This window comes from Eucyclogobius newberryi, unplaced genomic scaffold (genome assembly GCF_026437365.1).
Source record: "Eucyclogobius newberryi isolate DKJ021-1_F unplaced genomic scaffold, fEucNew1.0.hap1 SCAF_4, whole genome shotgun sequence".
NCBI classification, from domain to species: domain Eukaryota; kingdom Metazoa; phylum Chordata; class Actinopteri; order Gobiiformes; family Gobiidae; genus Eucyclogobius; species Eucyclogobius newberryi.
Genome location: NW_027316056.1, coordinates 24,451,743 through 24,465,160, shown reverse-complemented (window position 1 = coordinate 24,465,160; position 13,418 = coordinate 24,451,743). Strand labels below are relative to the sequence as shown.

The 13,418-nt window shown below is 39.2% G+C and overlaps 1 protein-coding gene across 18 annotated transcripts in view; it reads right to left on the bottom strand.

Annotated features, from left to right (window-relative positions):
• The window catches only part of adgrl3.1 (adhesion G protein-coupled receptor L3.1), a 146,871-nt gene that overhangs the window by 63,720 nt on the left and 69,733 nt on the right, over positions 1-13,418 (bottom strand). For 12 of the 18 annotated variants that reach the window (XM_072463200.1, XM_072463203.1, XM_072463207.1 and 9 more), the window contains 2 exons: positions 11,219-11,328; positions 1,372-1,395 (listed from right to left, as the gene is read on the bottom strand). In XM_072463200.1, coding sequence (XP_072319301.1) covers positions 1,372-1,395; positions 11,219-11,328 — 134 coding nt within the window. The remainder of the gene's footprint in view (positions 1-1,371; positions 1,396-11,218; positions 11,329-13,418) is intronic. The other 6 variants (XM_072463202.1, XM_072463211.1, XM_072463216.1 and 3 more) reach the window with 1 other exon arrangement.

The window sequence follows — 13,418 nt, the reverse complement described above, 5'->3', positions numbered from 1 at the left end:
GCCCTGCTCTTACAGTGAAAAGCAGAGGAGAGGAATGGCACATTTTGTTCTCTGTTCTCCCTTCTCTCCCTCTCCAAAGCTCCTCATTAGGCGACAAACTCTTTCTTCCTATTCTATTCCTGTCAGAAACGACTGAATGAACCACACATCTTTTATCGCCTGCTGTTTCTGCAATTGTTGCGATAAGTCATCCCCCACTCCCTGCTCCGCGCCCCATCATGGAATACCGGGGTCATGTTTTATGTGTGATGTGGGAGATGCAGTAAATTCGGCGTAGGGACCTTGTGGTAGGGACCTTTGTAATTTGACTGGAATGTTGTCGCATACAAAGACCAGATGTGCGCTGTGGTTTTCCCATTCTGCTCAATAACGTCAAATGCAGAGGGCTGTGAATATTGATAGGAAAAGAATTGGGTTTTCACGGCACCAGAATAATTTTCTCATCACATAGAATGGCTGGGATATTAAATGTCAGTGCAATTCTGCAGTCATTGGCTCAGAGAGGCTGTTAAATGACTTCCAACGCAATGCCATAGAAAGACTTGTAGCCATTAATGATTTTTACACTAATGGGTGTATTTGACGTGAATGTACACTGATAGTATTGCTAACGCTATTAATTTGACATGTATGACTAACTACACTGAGAATCTCACAACTCTCTGGTGGAATCAATGCACGTTCATCACTACTCTAGTGATGTTGTAGAATAGGTTTCAAAAGTAGTCCTCTTGACAATATTTCATATAATACTTCCATGCGAAAGCAATTTTCAATCTGATGGTTTGAGCTGCTAGCATTTATACTGTCCTGAGATCAAATTGGCTCTGCCCCCAAAGGGAGGAGTTTTAACTGAAACCTGTCCTGCACTTGTGTACGGGACTGCTACTTTCACTCTTACACCTTGGGTCATCAAGGCCTTTTGAGATCTGGTCACCTCTCTTTCTGAGCTGTCAAGTACCTCATTGGCCTTTGACTGGTTTGATTACTGTGTCTGATTTATATAACAATAACAACAATTTTTTTTTTATTCTGTCATTTAAAAAAGTCTGTGGAGGAATGTCAATGACAGCATTGTAATTAAACATTAAATAAAATAATTTAAAAAAACGTCTTTAAAAATCAGTTTTGGAAAATGATTTTCTGTTTAACAACAATATATTAGCTGTAATTGGCTCAAACAATATATCACTAGTGACACCGTATCAAAATATAGAACTGTTTCCGAATTGGTAACATAGCTAGAGATCGAGGTCTTAATATAGCATCAGACTCTTTGAGAGAGGCGCTAGCATCAAAAAGTGACACCACACCCTGCCTTGGAGCGCATACGTGTGTGCGTTTGTGTAAGCATGTGTGTAACAGACTTACCCTTTTGTTCTACTTCTGCTCGAGCCATAGACGGAACATTGAATATGCAAAGAAGAGAAAAAAAGAGGCAAGACAAAAATAGATTAATGATGCAATAATAAGGAAATCATGATAATACAATCTCAGATCTTTATAATCATACTCATATTTCATCCTAACCTTGTGAGCGAGCCAGGATGCTTTCTGTGTGTGATTGGTAATAGGGTTACATAAGCGTCGGAGAAGTGTGCACAGCAAATGGGGGGTGGAGGGGTGCTGACACAAATGCATTGCACATATGTGGCGCACACACCCACACACACACACACACACACACACACACACACACACAGGGCAACAGATACGGGTGAGAGGAGAAAGCAAAACTGGTTCAGAGCAACATGCTAGACAAATGTAACCACAGTCAAGGGACAATGCATCAGCAATAAAAGGAAAGCTATTTATTTTATACCAGTCAGTTTGAAAGATTGTTTTTAAGTGGGAGAGTTGTTATTTCTTGTACAGACGGTACCATACAGCACACAAGAATTTGGAGCATGACCAAATAACACCTGTAGATTCGCTGATCACTCATGAAACATTAGCTGGCTAATCAAGTGTAATATTACCAATAATAGACACAAGAAGTACTCATTTGGGATAAAGATATACTTAAATTAAATTTTACATTTCTAACCACATATTGAGGTGCATATTTCTGTGCAGCTTTGCCTGAAAAAATAAGTGGGATGATAACCCTTTTATTTTCCGACACAAACCTTATGTTACGGGCTCAAACAACAAAGGGATTATTTCAAATAGATAACATTCTGCACAATTTCTATAGAAACTGACTTGATTTGGTGGCTCATCAGATCATATCAAATCAACTTTGCTACACTGAACATGGACATGAAGTCAAAATTGCCACATTTAAATTATTTTCCAAAGGTGAGATACCCTTTTATGCTTGTCAATTTTCCTCTGAATGTCTACAAGCATCTGTGCACAGTGGATCCACCTGTCCACCACTTTGTCTCCTCGCTATCATATCTAAACCATTATCCTTTGAGCCCCGACGTCGCGTGCCGTTATCAAAATGGCACACTTTCTGGTGGCGTATAAAATAAATTCCATTCCACCTCTCTCCCCGGGGATCTGGATGGAATGTGAACACGGCAGAAATCTAATCCTACAGGCACTGCCCTTGTGTCTTTCAAGACCGTTAGAGAACTGCTGAATGGAACCGGTCCCTAGAGAAGAGGAGAGAGGAGCCGAGGAGAGAGGAGCTGAGGAGAGAGGAGCCGAGGAGAGGAGGTAGTGAGGATCAAAAGGATGTAAGCCGAGTCCTCAAAGGGAAAAACATTTGGGAAAAACTTCCGGGCGTTTATATTTAGCACCACTGCACTAGTTTTGAGTGGTATGTGCATAAATTCTTAAACATCTTAAAGCTAAAACTGCCAGCAAACCACATGCATGTAAACCACACAGAGAAGGGACATACACAAAACAGACAAGCCACCATTAAATGCGGAGCTCATAAAAAATGCATGCTAACTGGTGTGGCTGTGCACAACTCCCGATAAATAAGCAATCACTGGAGAAGATCGTGTTAAAGCTAAAACAAGGACAGATGCTTGTGTGTGTGTGTGTGTGTGTGTGTGTGTGCGCGCGCGCGCGTGTGCGTGCGTGCGTGTGTCATGGGTCAACATCGAGGTTTCCCCCTTGTGGACACATGCAAGTTCAATCATATGAAAGGGAAACTGCCACAGGAAAAAATCTAGGTGCGATGCCAATCTCATTAGGACCAGGCAAAAAACATGTTCACATAAATAGTCTTGTCTATTCTAGTCCAGCATTATATCAACTTGCTTGTTTTGTCTAGATATTTAAACATTTTCAATGTTCGACTTTGTCCAAAAGGAGTTGCTGCCTGAACATGTGAAAGATAACTGCTCCAGGGCGTATTCTAGGGTCTCATCTTTGAAAGGCAACAACAAGGACAGTTCAACAGTTAAGGTTTTCAAACAATTAATAGATTCAAAATGGACAGTGTGTCAGCAACAAGTGTTATCAAATGGCACTCTAAATGTCAAACAAATGTCATACGATCTGTATTGTTACTTGTTGTTTCGCTGGATTACATGATGCCTCCACAGTTCGCTTTAATCCCCTCCATAAATCACCCATATCTGCTTTTTATGGCAATCAGGAAAACCATGCTGTTGTTTTGGTACCTCAAGGTTTTTTCAAGGTTATTGAGAGGAGTTCATTGAGTGAGGAATACTCTGTGTCGGTTTCCGGCTTGTTCTTGCTGAGATTAGCAATAAAACAAATATGGATGAGGTAAAGAAGGCATTGTCGAAATCTACTCTCTGCCGTTTTGTCATTTTTATTATCATATTGATTTCTCCAAAGAAGTGGGATGTTTTGTATTCCGCAAACCCACACATTTTTCAATTGTAAGCTTTGCCCTATAGAAATCCCCTTGTTTAATCTAAGCAGAGCAAAAACACATACTTTTTTGCAGTGAGAACACCTGATTTTACACCTAGAAAATCCCTATCCTTTTACAGAAGCGACATTAACCTGACTGTGCCTCGGTATAAAGATAATTAGCATTTTTATTGAAAACGTATGCTTTATTAGAGAGGTACTGGTCCAGGAGAAGTGACTCTGCTCTGTGTAGTTTGTGTGTAGGATGTGTGTACGCTCATGCATGTTTCAGACTGTAAGTGGCGACAGCTATTATCTCTGATCTCACATTTTCCAATCAGCTCAGGCACCCAAAGCCCAAGGTCATATATTGAATACATTTCCACATCCCCTGTAGTCATTACTCCATTCAGCGCTTTAGTTTAGTTTTTAGTTTAGCTTATTTATTTGAGCAATATCAAATCAAAGAACTGTAAACAATACATTCCAAATAAAAGAACAATGAAAAGATACAATAGAGTGGAGCTCAAAGGGAGTAGGGAGGTCCTTCCAAAAATATATATAAATAAATAAATTACAGTAAATAAATAACAAGGATGAAAAAAATATTAATCATTTTCATATATGGATGTACAAAAAAATAAAAGGTAACGAGAAGGAAAATATGAAGAAAGTTTATCGCTTATGGTTGTACTACACAAAATGTAACAAAGGGATGTTAATACGTTGTTTTTTCATGTTAACACCTATGAAGCCTATATATGCTTGCGACTTGGCTCATAGCTTAATAAAGTAGCATTCACAATTAAGAGAGATCCAACAAATGTGCTACGTTCAGACTGTATTCACCAGTAAAGATAAGACAAATTACTATAAATAATATTAAGGGCAGTAAATTAGTCAGGCACCACATTTGCACATTATCAATATTTTTTTTAAATCCTCCAAATGGTTTTACATCAGTGAGATTTTCTATTATACAGCTCTATATACTAAAAGAATAGCTCATACTGTATTTCTTACTTCTTTCCTGCGTTTTTCTATGCTTCCAATAATGTCCATTCAGTATCTCCCCACCCCCATTCCAATCCTTTAAACCCTGTCCACCTCTCACTGTCTTTTATCAGTTAATTCCTGCTTTCTGCCCCTCGTCTGCTAGCCTTGTCTAACCCATTTCTCTCCCTATCTTGGTTCCAACGTTTGTTCTGACTGCCTTTACTTCCTCGCCTTGTCTCTCTCCTTCTGTCTAGTTGATTCGTGTCCATCTTTCCTCTGGCTGCTTGCATATGGGAAGACACAGGCACAACATTAAGAGTCACTGCACCGCCGCTCTCCTGCACGTGCATGTAAACACTGTCTTTTCATATCGCTCTGATAAAGTTATTCCAGGATGAGATCTGACAGACGACTTTAATTGGACGGACAAGGAGGTGATTTTTATCTTTTAATTAGCTTTCCCACCAAGCCAAGTCCTGTTGTCTAAAATGGCTAGCATGAGTATTGCATAACATATCACTGGCTAGGTGATTATTACACTAAATGTGGTAGTAGGCTAATTGCTTCCAGACAGTTGTCCAGGGTGTGCTCAGTGATGATGAGGGAATTGATACATCTAAAAAAAACTGTTCTCCTATTATCATCCTATTAATTAATAATAGTATGATATAGTCTTTTATGATTATGACAATTTATCTAAAGAAGTTGATCTTTTTTGTTTTCAAGTTGTCAGATATAACGCACAATTGAGTTTTTCACATGAATCAATCAGGGAAGGCTCTTGCCAAAAGGTGTACGGACGTAAAAGAAATGCTTCACGCTGATTGGTTGCAGTGTCACAACAGGGGAAGAAGCAGAAAAATATAAATTGTGTTAAATCCTGTGTTCAGAAAAGTACAGTCCTCTTTCTCATCCACGAATATATAAACCGCCATTGTGTGCATGTTTTTGAAAAACTAAAGTACAGCCGTCGGTGTGTCGCCACGTTTGTTTTGGTTTGGGTTATTTTGACTCCCCCCCAAACCACAATGCTGCTCTGTGATTGGCTTTAGTCCCGCCTGTGCGCCCTATTTGCCATGTGATTGGCCAGTTAACCACTGGTGCAGACTGCAAACCAATCAGGAGCCTAACAAGATGGATTCTTGAAAGTTTGTGAACTAAAACAAATGGTGAGAATTCATATTGCTGGCAAAGTCAATATAACACAGCAACCTCATTGAAAATGGCTGCCACTCAGATAAACAAAGTGAGATCATTTGGATATTAATAGAGATTAGTTTTGCAAATGCACACTTAACACCCAATACTGGTGATTAGTGTATAGACAGCTGCAACAGAAACGCTGCTCTTCACGCAAGTATGATAATGTATGGATATTTATAGGCTTCATGCAGTGCTATGAGCAAGTATACACAGGTGGCTAATTACTGCCAAAGCTAGTCGGCTAGTTTGGCACACGACAGCCTCAGACTCATACCACTGAGAGCCAGAAGTGAAAGAGAGCGAGCGCTTGATTTTTAGCCTTTGGAAATCAGCCAAAAACCTACAGTGCAAAGAAGGGGAGATGAAAAGTGAGGAAGCCAAAAAATCTCAGAGAAAAAAAAATCAGACAAGATGGGGTGGAGTTGGGGGGGGGGGGGGGGGGGTAATTCTGAGAAAACTGAAGCGTGAATAATTTAATTACCTGTATTACAACCCACTCTGAGATTTGTTTACAATGTGTTTGCAGAAGTGAACGGAGCGCATTTGGATATCAGTGCAGCAGGAGAATATACCACAGAAACAGGGAGAGACTCGGGCATGAGGTATGAATATGGGAATGTTTAAATTAACAACTATAACTAACAAAAGCAAATGACTTTCTGGCACAGCATTGTTTTGGTAGACCAGCTAAAGTGACATCATAATACACATTTTAATTTTGAGATGCCAAAAATGTATTATTTACAGACCTTGTTTGTAAGTTGCCAAGAGCATTTTGATTTGTGTTATTGGGAACGTACTGCTGTCGGCTAAGCTTATGGTACCATTTGTTCAGTGAAAACATTGTGTAATCATTATATGTCTAAAATGCATTCAGGGATTGTAGGTAAAATCGAACATTCTGTCTGAAATAAAGCAATTATATGGAGTGAATGGAAGAGAATATATCAATGCAACTGTCAAAATAACAAATAAATACTAAAAATAACTTCCATTGACACACATAAAACTTAGATTTTACCAAGCCCCACTTCACGTTTTACAGCCTCATTTCCTGTGGCACTGATCTGCATGTCAAGCATCACAGCTTCTGGGTAGACATCAGAATATCCAGCTTGAATGTCAGCAACCAGAACTATTTTGTTCTCAGATTCACACATGCTTTTGGAGCATATTGATTTCATTAATATTTGAGGGGCTTAATATGAGGCCTGGGTAAAGGCCCTTGACATGAAGATGTTTCTGAAATCTTGAACAAGCCATGTAAAAATATGAGGTGAGATCTAAGGATTTCAGATACTTTAGATTTGTCTCTGAACCATCTTTAAATTAAACCCTCAGATACATATCCAATTCATGGAACCTCCAAGTGCACTGTCAAAGGCCCACTTGAATTTCAGCAGTTTTTCTGGATCTTTTTTTTTTTTTCAATCAATCAATCAATCAATCAATTAGTTAATCAATCAACCTTTATTTATAGAGCCCTTCACAACACTCAAGGTGACCAAAGACCTTAACAATAAAAATCAAGGCAATATAAAACCATAAAACTATGTAGGAAAAAAAAAGTGTTAAAAGCTAGTTTGAATAAATACATTTTGAGCCTGGATTTAAAAGGCTTGATTCTGTGATGGTGTGCATATTGGGGGCGCATGTCGGGGGGAAGCTTGTTCCAGAGTCTGGGACCAGTGACAGAGAAAGCTCGATCTCTGGGGACTTCCAGCAGAAGCTGATTTGTCGCCCTTAAAGGCCTGCTTGGCTTTCGAGCAGGCAGAAACTCGGCCAGATAAGAAGCCCATTTAGGGCTTTAAAAACAAAAAGTGAAATTTTCAATGGAGTGAAAAAAGAACTGGGGTTATGTGCTGATGTCTGGGTGTGTTGGTTAGAAGTTGAATGCGGCTGAGAGCAGACTGGGAGACACTAACATAAAGTGCATTGCAATAGTCAATTCTTGAGCTGATGAAAGCAAGAATAATCCTTTCAAGGTCGGTGCAATAAAAAAAAATCTTTACCTTAGATAAAAGACGAAATTGATAAAAACCCGCTCTCACCACACTGTCAATTGGTTTGTCAAATTTAAAACTATTGCCAAAAACAACCCCAAGATTCTTTACGCTCCAAATTAGACATCGCCCAGCATCGCCAAATAAAATGTACTCTTGTCTTTTTTATCATGCAAATAGAGAATTTTTTTGGTAGAGTTCAGTTGGCTCAGTTACAGCAAGTAGTATGACATATGAAGTGTAGTTAAAAGTACAAACAAATGCTTTTTTTGTTGTTGATGCTGTTTTTTTTTTTTTTTTTCAATTTCTGTTAATATTTTATTCCATTTCATACTTAAGCATCAACAATAACTATATTTATAGCAAATGTAACTACCGGTAGGCAACACAACAACTCCTCTTTAAGTAATTGCCGGTAGTTGTTGCGAGGCGGAATAATAGAAGTAGCACAACAAAATGAGCTTCAGGTGAAAGAGAAGACAAGGCCTGACCAAGAGTGTTTTGTGTGTGTGTGTGTGTGTGTGTGCGTGCGTGGGTGCGTGTGTGTGTGTGTGTAGGTATGTGTGTGTGTGTGTGTGTGTGTGTGTGTGCGTGCGTGCGTGGGTGTGTGCGTGTGTGTGTGTAGGTATGTGTGTGTGTGTGTGTGTGTGCGTGCGTGCGTGCGTGGGTGCGTGCGTGTGTGTAGGTATGTGTGTGTGTGTGTGCGTGCGTGCGTGCGTGGGTGCGTGTGTGTGTGTAGGTATGTGTGTGTGTGTGTGTGTGCGTGCGTGCGTGTGTGTAGGTATGTGTGTGTGTGTGTGTGTGTGTGTGCGTGCGTGCGTGGGTGCGTGTGTGTGTGTAGGTATGTGTGTGTGTGTGTGTGTGCGTGCGTGCGTGCGTGTGTGTGTGTGTAGGTATGTGTGTGTGTGTGTGTGTGTGTGAAGGGTGAAGGTGGGGGCATTAAGCAGGTATCAGGTTGTGTTTCCATCTGCTGCAGCGCGGGCTCTGATAGTCCTATTATTTAATCTTCTGGTCATTCTAGACGCCAGGCAAGAGCCGTTTAGGCACACATAATTGAATGCTTCAGTGTGGGAGATCGCCAAGACTGTCTGTATGGGCCTTGGTGCCAGCCCTATACTTTATATACAGACAGTGCAAGACAAATGCTCACAAGAACTGTCAGGGAGGCAGCTATGATTTATGAGACTTAATGAGCGTGAAGCAAATAGTCCCACTGGATCTTGTTTTTATCATAAGTCGATAAAAACTTCCAAAAAAGAAAATATTTTTGCAACCTTTTTAACTATTCACAAAGGATTCCGAGAAGAGGTATTAAGCTGATTGTTAATAATAATAATAATAATGATAATAATAGTGACATATGGGTTATAGACTGTTGCATTATTGTTCATATGACATAGGACATTTTACACAATTCAATCTACTTCATAGAATGTTTTAGCTGTTAGTTCCCGCTCAACCAGAAGTGTGATAACAACGGAAGTGCCAATCTGTAGCAAAAAGAGCCAAAAGCATCCAGCCTTTCTCTTGCTCACTCACTTAGTACAAGCGCAGGAGCAGAGCCAGACGTGGAGAAGACATACACAGGTAAATCAGCTCACAGAGAAAAATCAAGTGACTCACTGAGAAACAAGTCCAATGAGGAACTGAATTTAGACAAGCTACATGTGGAGTGCGGACATGCAGTACGGCGGTCTGCATTTTAGAACCTGACCCGCAATGTAATGAGAAATTCTTGGCCCGCTCCAACCCGACCCATGGCACCCGTAGGTCAAAAGCCAACACGTGGATCCCTTATTGTGTACCATCTTTCTGTGTAAATATCTCATGATACAACGTAACATAAATAGAGAGGTGCAGCCTATATATGTAAAAAGAAATACAAAAAACATATTGTTTGTGAGGCTTATATTCAGGAGCACCCAATAGTCTGACTTTTATGTTACATTTCTGTTGCTTTGTAAGTTAGTAACGGTACACATTTAAAACGCGCTTCCTTGATCATGTGTTATGAAGCTAGTGGTTGTGAAAAATAGGGAAAATCCCAGGACTGTTGCCTGTATTTGGATTCTTAATTGAACATTCAATATTGTGTTTACTTTTCAAGAGAAGAGCTTGTGTAGACAATATCGTTTTTAGAAAGAACATGTTCACAGACTTGTTTTAACTAACACCCACTTGTGGTTAAAACAGGCATAATTATGGTTTGTACAGTAAACCAATGTAACTAGACTGACATGATGAAATTTAGCAGTTTCATACACAGACCACTACAGTAAACTGTGTTTTGGCAGTGCCTTGTGTCGACATAGTTTAACCACCGAGGCCAAAATGAGCTCTTAAATCAACCAAGTCACCACCCTCAACCTCTAAGTATCTATCATCCACCATATTGGCTCAGTTTTGGAAAATTCTCACAGTTGTTGTAGATGTTGCCTCCCTGGTCCCACGAATATTACGCTCGACCGAACACAACCTCACTGACTGTTATCACAGGGTCAGAGGTCACTGGGCCATCTGTCATCATTTGAAACCATTCTTCTTCAACATCCTTCCTGAGGACATTCTCGCTGAGTATGGTTTCATCACTCATACGAACTCCGAGTGAACCAGGCCTAAAAAGTATTTGAATTCACCCAAAACATCAAATTTTAGAAATGTATTTTACATTATAGTACCCTTCCAACTTTACTCCACTGCCCTTATTTTCACTACAGAGTGCTGCACTAGTGGACCACGAAGTAACATCATTAGTGAATGGTTTTAGACACTAACCCAGTGTTTTTTTGTGAAGTAAGTTCATTAAGAGAGGTTGGTGTTAATGTAAATGTCTAAACTGTTCCTTTATTCACATTTAAAAAACTAATAGCCTCTTAAAAGAAAAATCAGGATTGTTTTCAAGCTATTTTATTATTTGTATACAACAGTGAGTGTTTTGCCAAATTAGTTTAAAAGTTGACTCAAATGGAATAATTTATAGATGATGAAAGATAAGCCATGAACATTTAGTTTGACACATTGCAAAGTTGTAAAATATCTGTGAATGACTTTTCGGAACCATTGTACACTAGTTAACAGTAAATGGTGGTACACCACCACTAACAATGCTGTTATTGCTGTATGGTGCAACGATGTATAAGCCATGTCAAACATTACCCTAGTTTCACATTTTTCACACTGATACTGCAGAAAAATCACCCAATAAAACTTACTCAGTAAAAGATACTTACTATATGGCACGCATTCATATTGGACCTCCAGATATTTGTACGTCCCGGGACAGGGGTCGGGGAACACGTCCGGTCCAGCCACCACTGCACACTGCGTCCGATTGTTGCATCTGAAAAGAGAAAAAACACACATCTGTATCTACCAACATCAGCACGATAATGTCCATCTTCAGAGCCCATTACATCACTCATCATTCTGATGATACATACAACATGAAGAATGATGTATTACTCTCAACTTCCCCTACTTGAGTCGAGCACACACTTCTTCTCACTGAATCTACATTTTCACTTTCATTGTGTTAGAAAAGAAGGCAGCCTACAAAGCCACTGGAGGGCCGTTACACAAGAGAACGTAAGTGTTTGTCACAGCAGCAGTGAACACACTAACCTAATGCTTTAAAAAAGTAGTTTGGCCCAGACTTCAAATAATTAAGTCTAATCACCAAGGGCTCTCTCCTTTGCCATGCTAAATGTGTTTCAGTATTTCATTAGCGCACTTAAGGCAGACATAACATGAGGTAAGTAAGTATAAGCAAGGTGAGAGAAATGCTGTTAAGTAAAGGTGATTAGATGAATATTTAATTTACATATTAACTTCAAAGCTTAACTTCTTGCTCAAGGAATTCTGTTATTTTATTTCACAGGGACCATGTACAGAAGAATTAATCCCAAAAAAACATTGAAGGGATGCTTTGAACCAGACTATAGCTCTATAACTAATCTCCATCTGCATTCCCCGAGATATATAATACATACAATGTACAAACAGCTTTAAGGCAAAGTAATGAATACATAAATAGTACATTCATTAGTAGCGTGCCGTGACTTTTATAGATGGACAAGCAGACTTGGGATGGTCATCATTATTTAGCAATATTTAGTGGAAAGCATTTGCACACAAAATTGGAAGAAAAAATATAAATATACATCAAATAAGATGCAAAAGTGAGTATCGAAGGACGAACATCTATCCCACTGAGCTAAACTCCCCCACCTGTAAATAATGCTGAATGGCCTAAATAAGCTCACTTCACTGATCAATTCATCACACATTCTTAGTAAAGATTGGCACTCTATGTTGTTAAATGACTGCCTAATCTAATCATTGGAAACATGAACAGAGCCTTGGCTAAAAACAAAAACTTCGTCTCTAAAATATATTTTTTAAGTCTGTTTGTTGAAACTTGTTGCTTCACTTCTCTGCACATGCTCAGTGAGAGTAAAACCTGCAAACAGCCATGATTCCCACACAGGTTTATTCTGCATGATTTGAGGCTGTGTGGTGCTGTGTGAAGCTGCTCTGGTTCTAAAAGCTCATGTTAGAGAGCGGAGCACGAACGGGAAAAGCAGAACAAAAGCTTCCTGTGCAGTATTGCGTCGTGATCTGTAGTGGCCACTAAAAACACTGTAACGTCCAGCCGAGCTTCAGCAGCAGAAGAGCGGGGAAAACGGGCTTATTTGTATATCTCGGACCAATTTTAATATACTGGTAGTTGTGACATGATTTTAGATTTTATTGGTTAATCCCTGCTTTCCTTGATTGCTTTGACCGCACGCCACTGAAATTCATTAATTCCTTAATCTACGGTGTTCTCTCTAGTCTTGTTTCATTTCTTGTGTTTTTTATGAAGTGTTTTTATATTCAGAAAATTGAAAAGAAAATATTACAGATTTACTGATGCTGGTGCTTCAGTTTTGTTAAAAATACTGGTAGAATTCATCCACTGTTGCCCACTGAAATACTGTATGCACATTCTATGTATTTTAACCATCAACTTGTTAAGGGACTAGAGGTTCTATTTGTGTAGGTCGTGCTATTTATGTGCAATTATGTGCTATGACGCTGAAAAATAAAGACTTATTTAGTAGATTCAAGTAATGTCGCTGGTTGTGACATTTTTCCAAAAGAATCTGCCAGCTAGGCCTGGCACAGCAACAAATGTGAAAATATGATATATTGCTACAGACAAATATTACCATAAACCATCATATTGAAACAATGAGAATAAACACTGGAATTTCCCCATTGTGGGACAAATAATCATTGCTCATTGTTTTATGTTGCACCGAATCACCAAAGCAAGTTTCCACGTTTGTGAATTCTGATTCTGATTATCTTATCAAATAAAGGTATCTTATCCAAAGCAGCATAATCCCAGTAAACCCTGGTCTAAATGAATAAAAACAAAAAAACTTG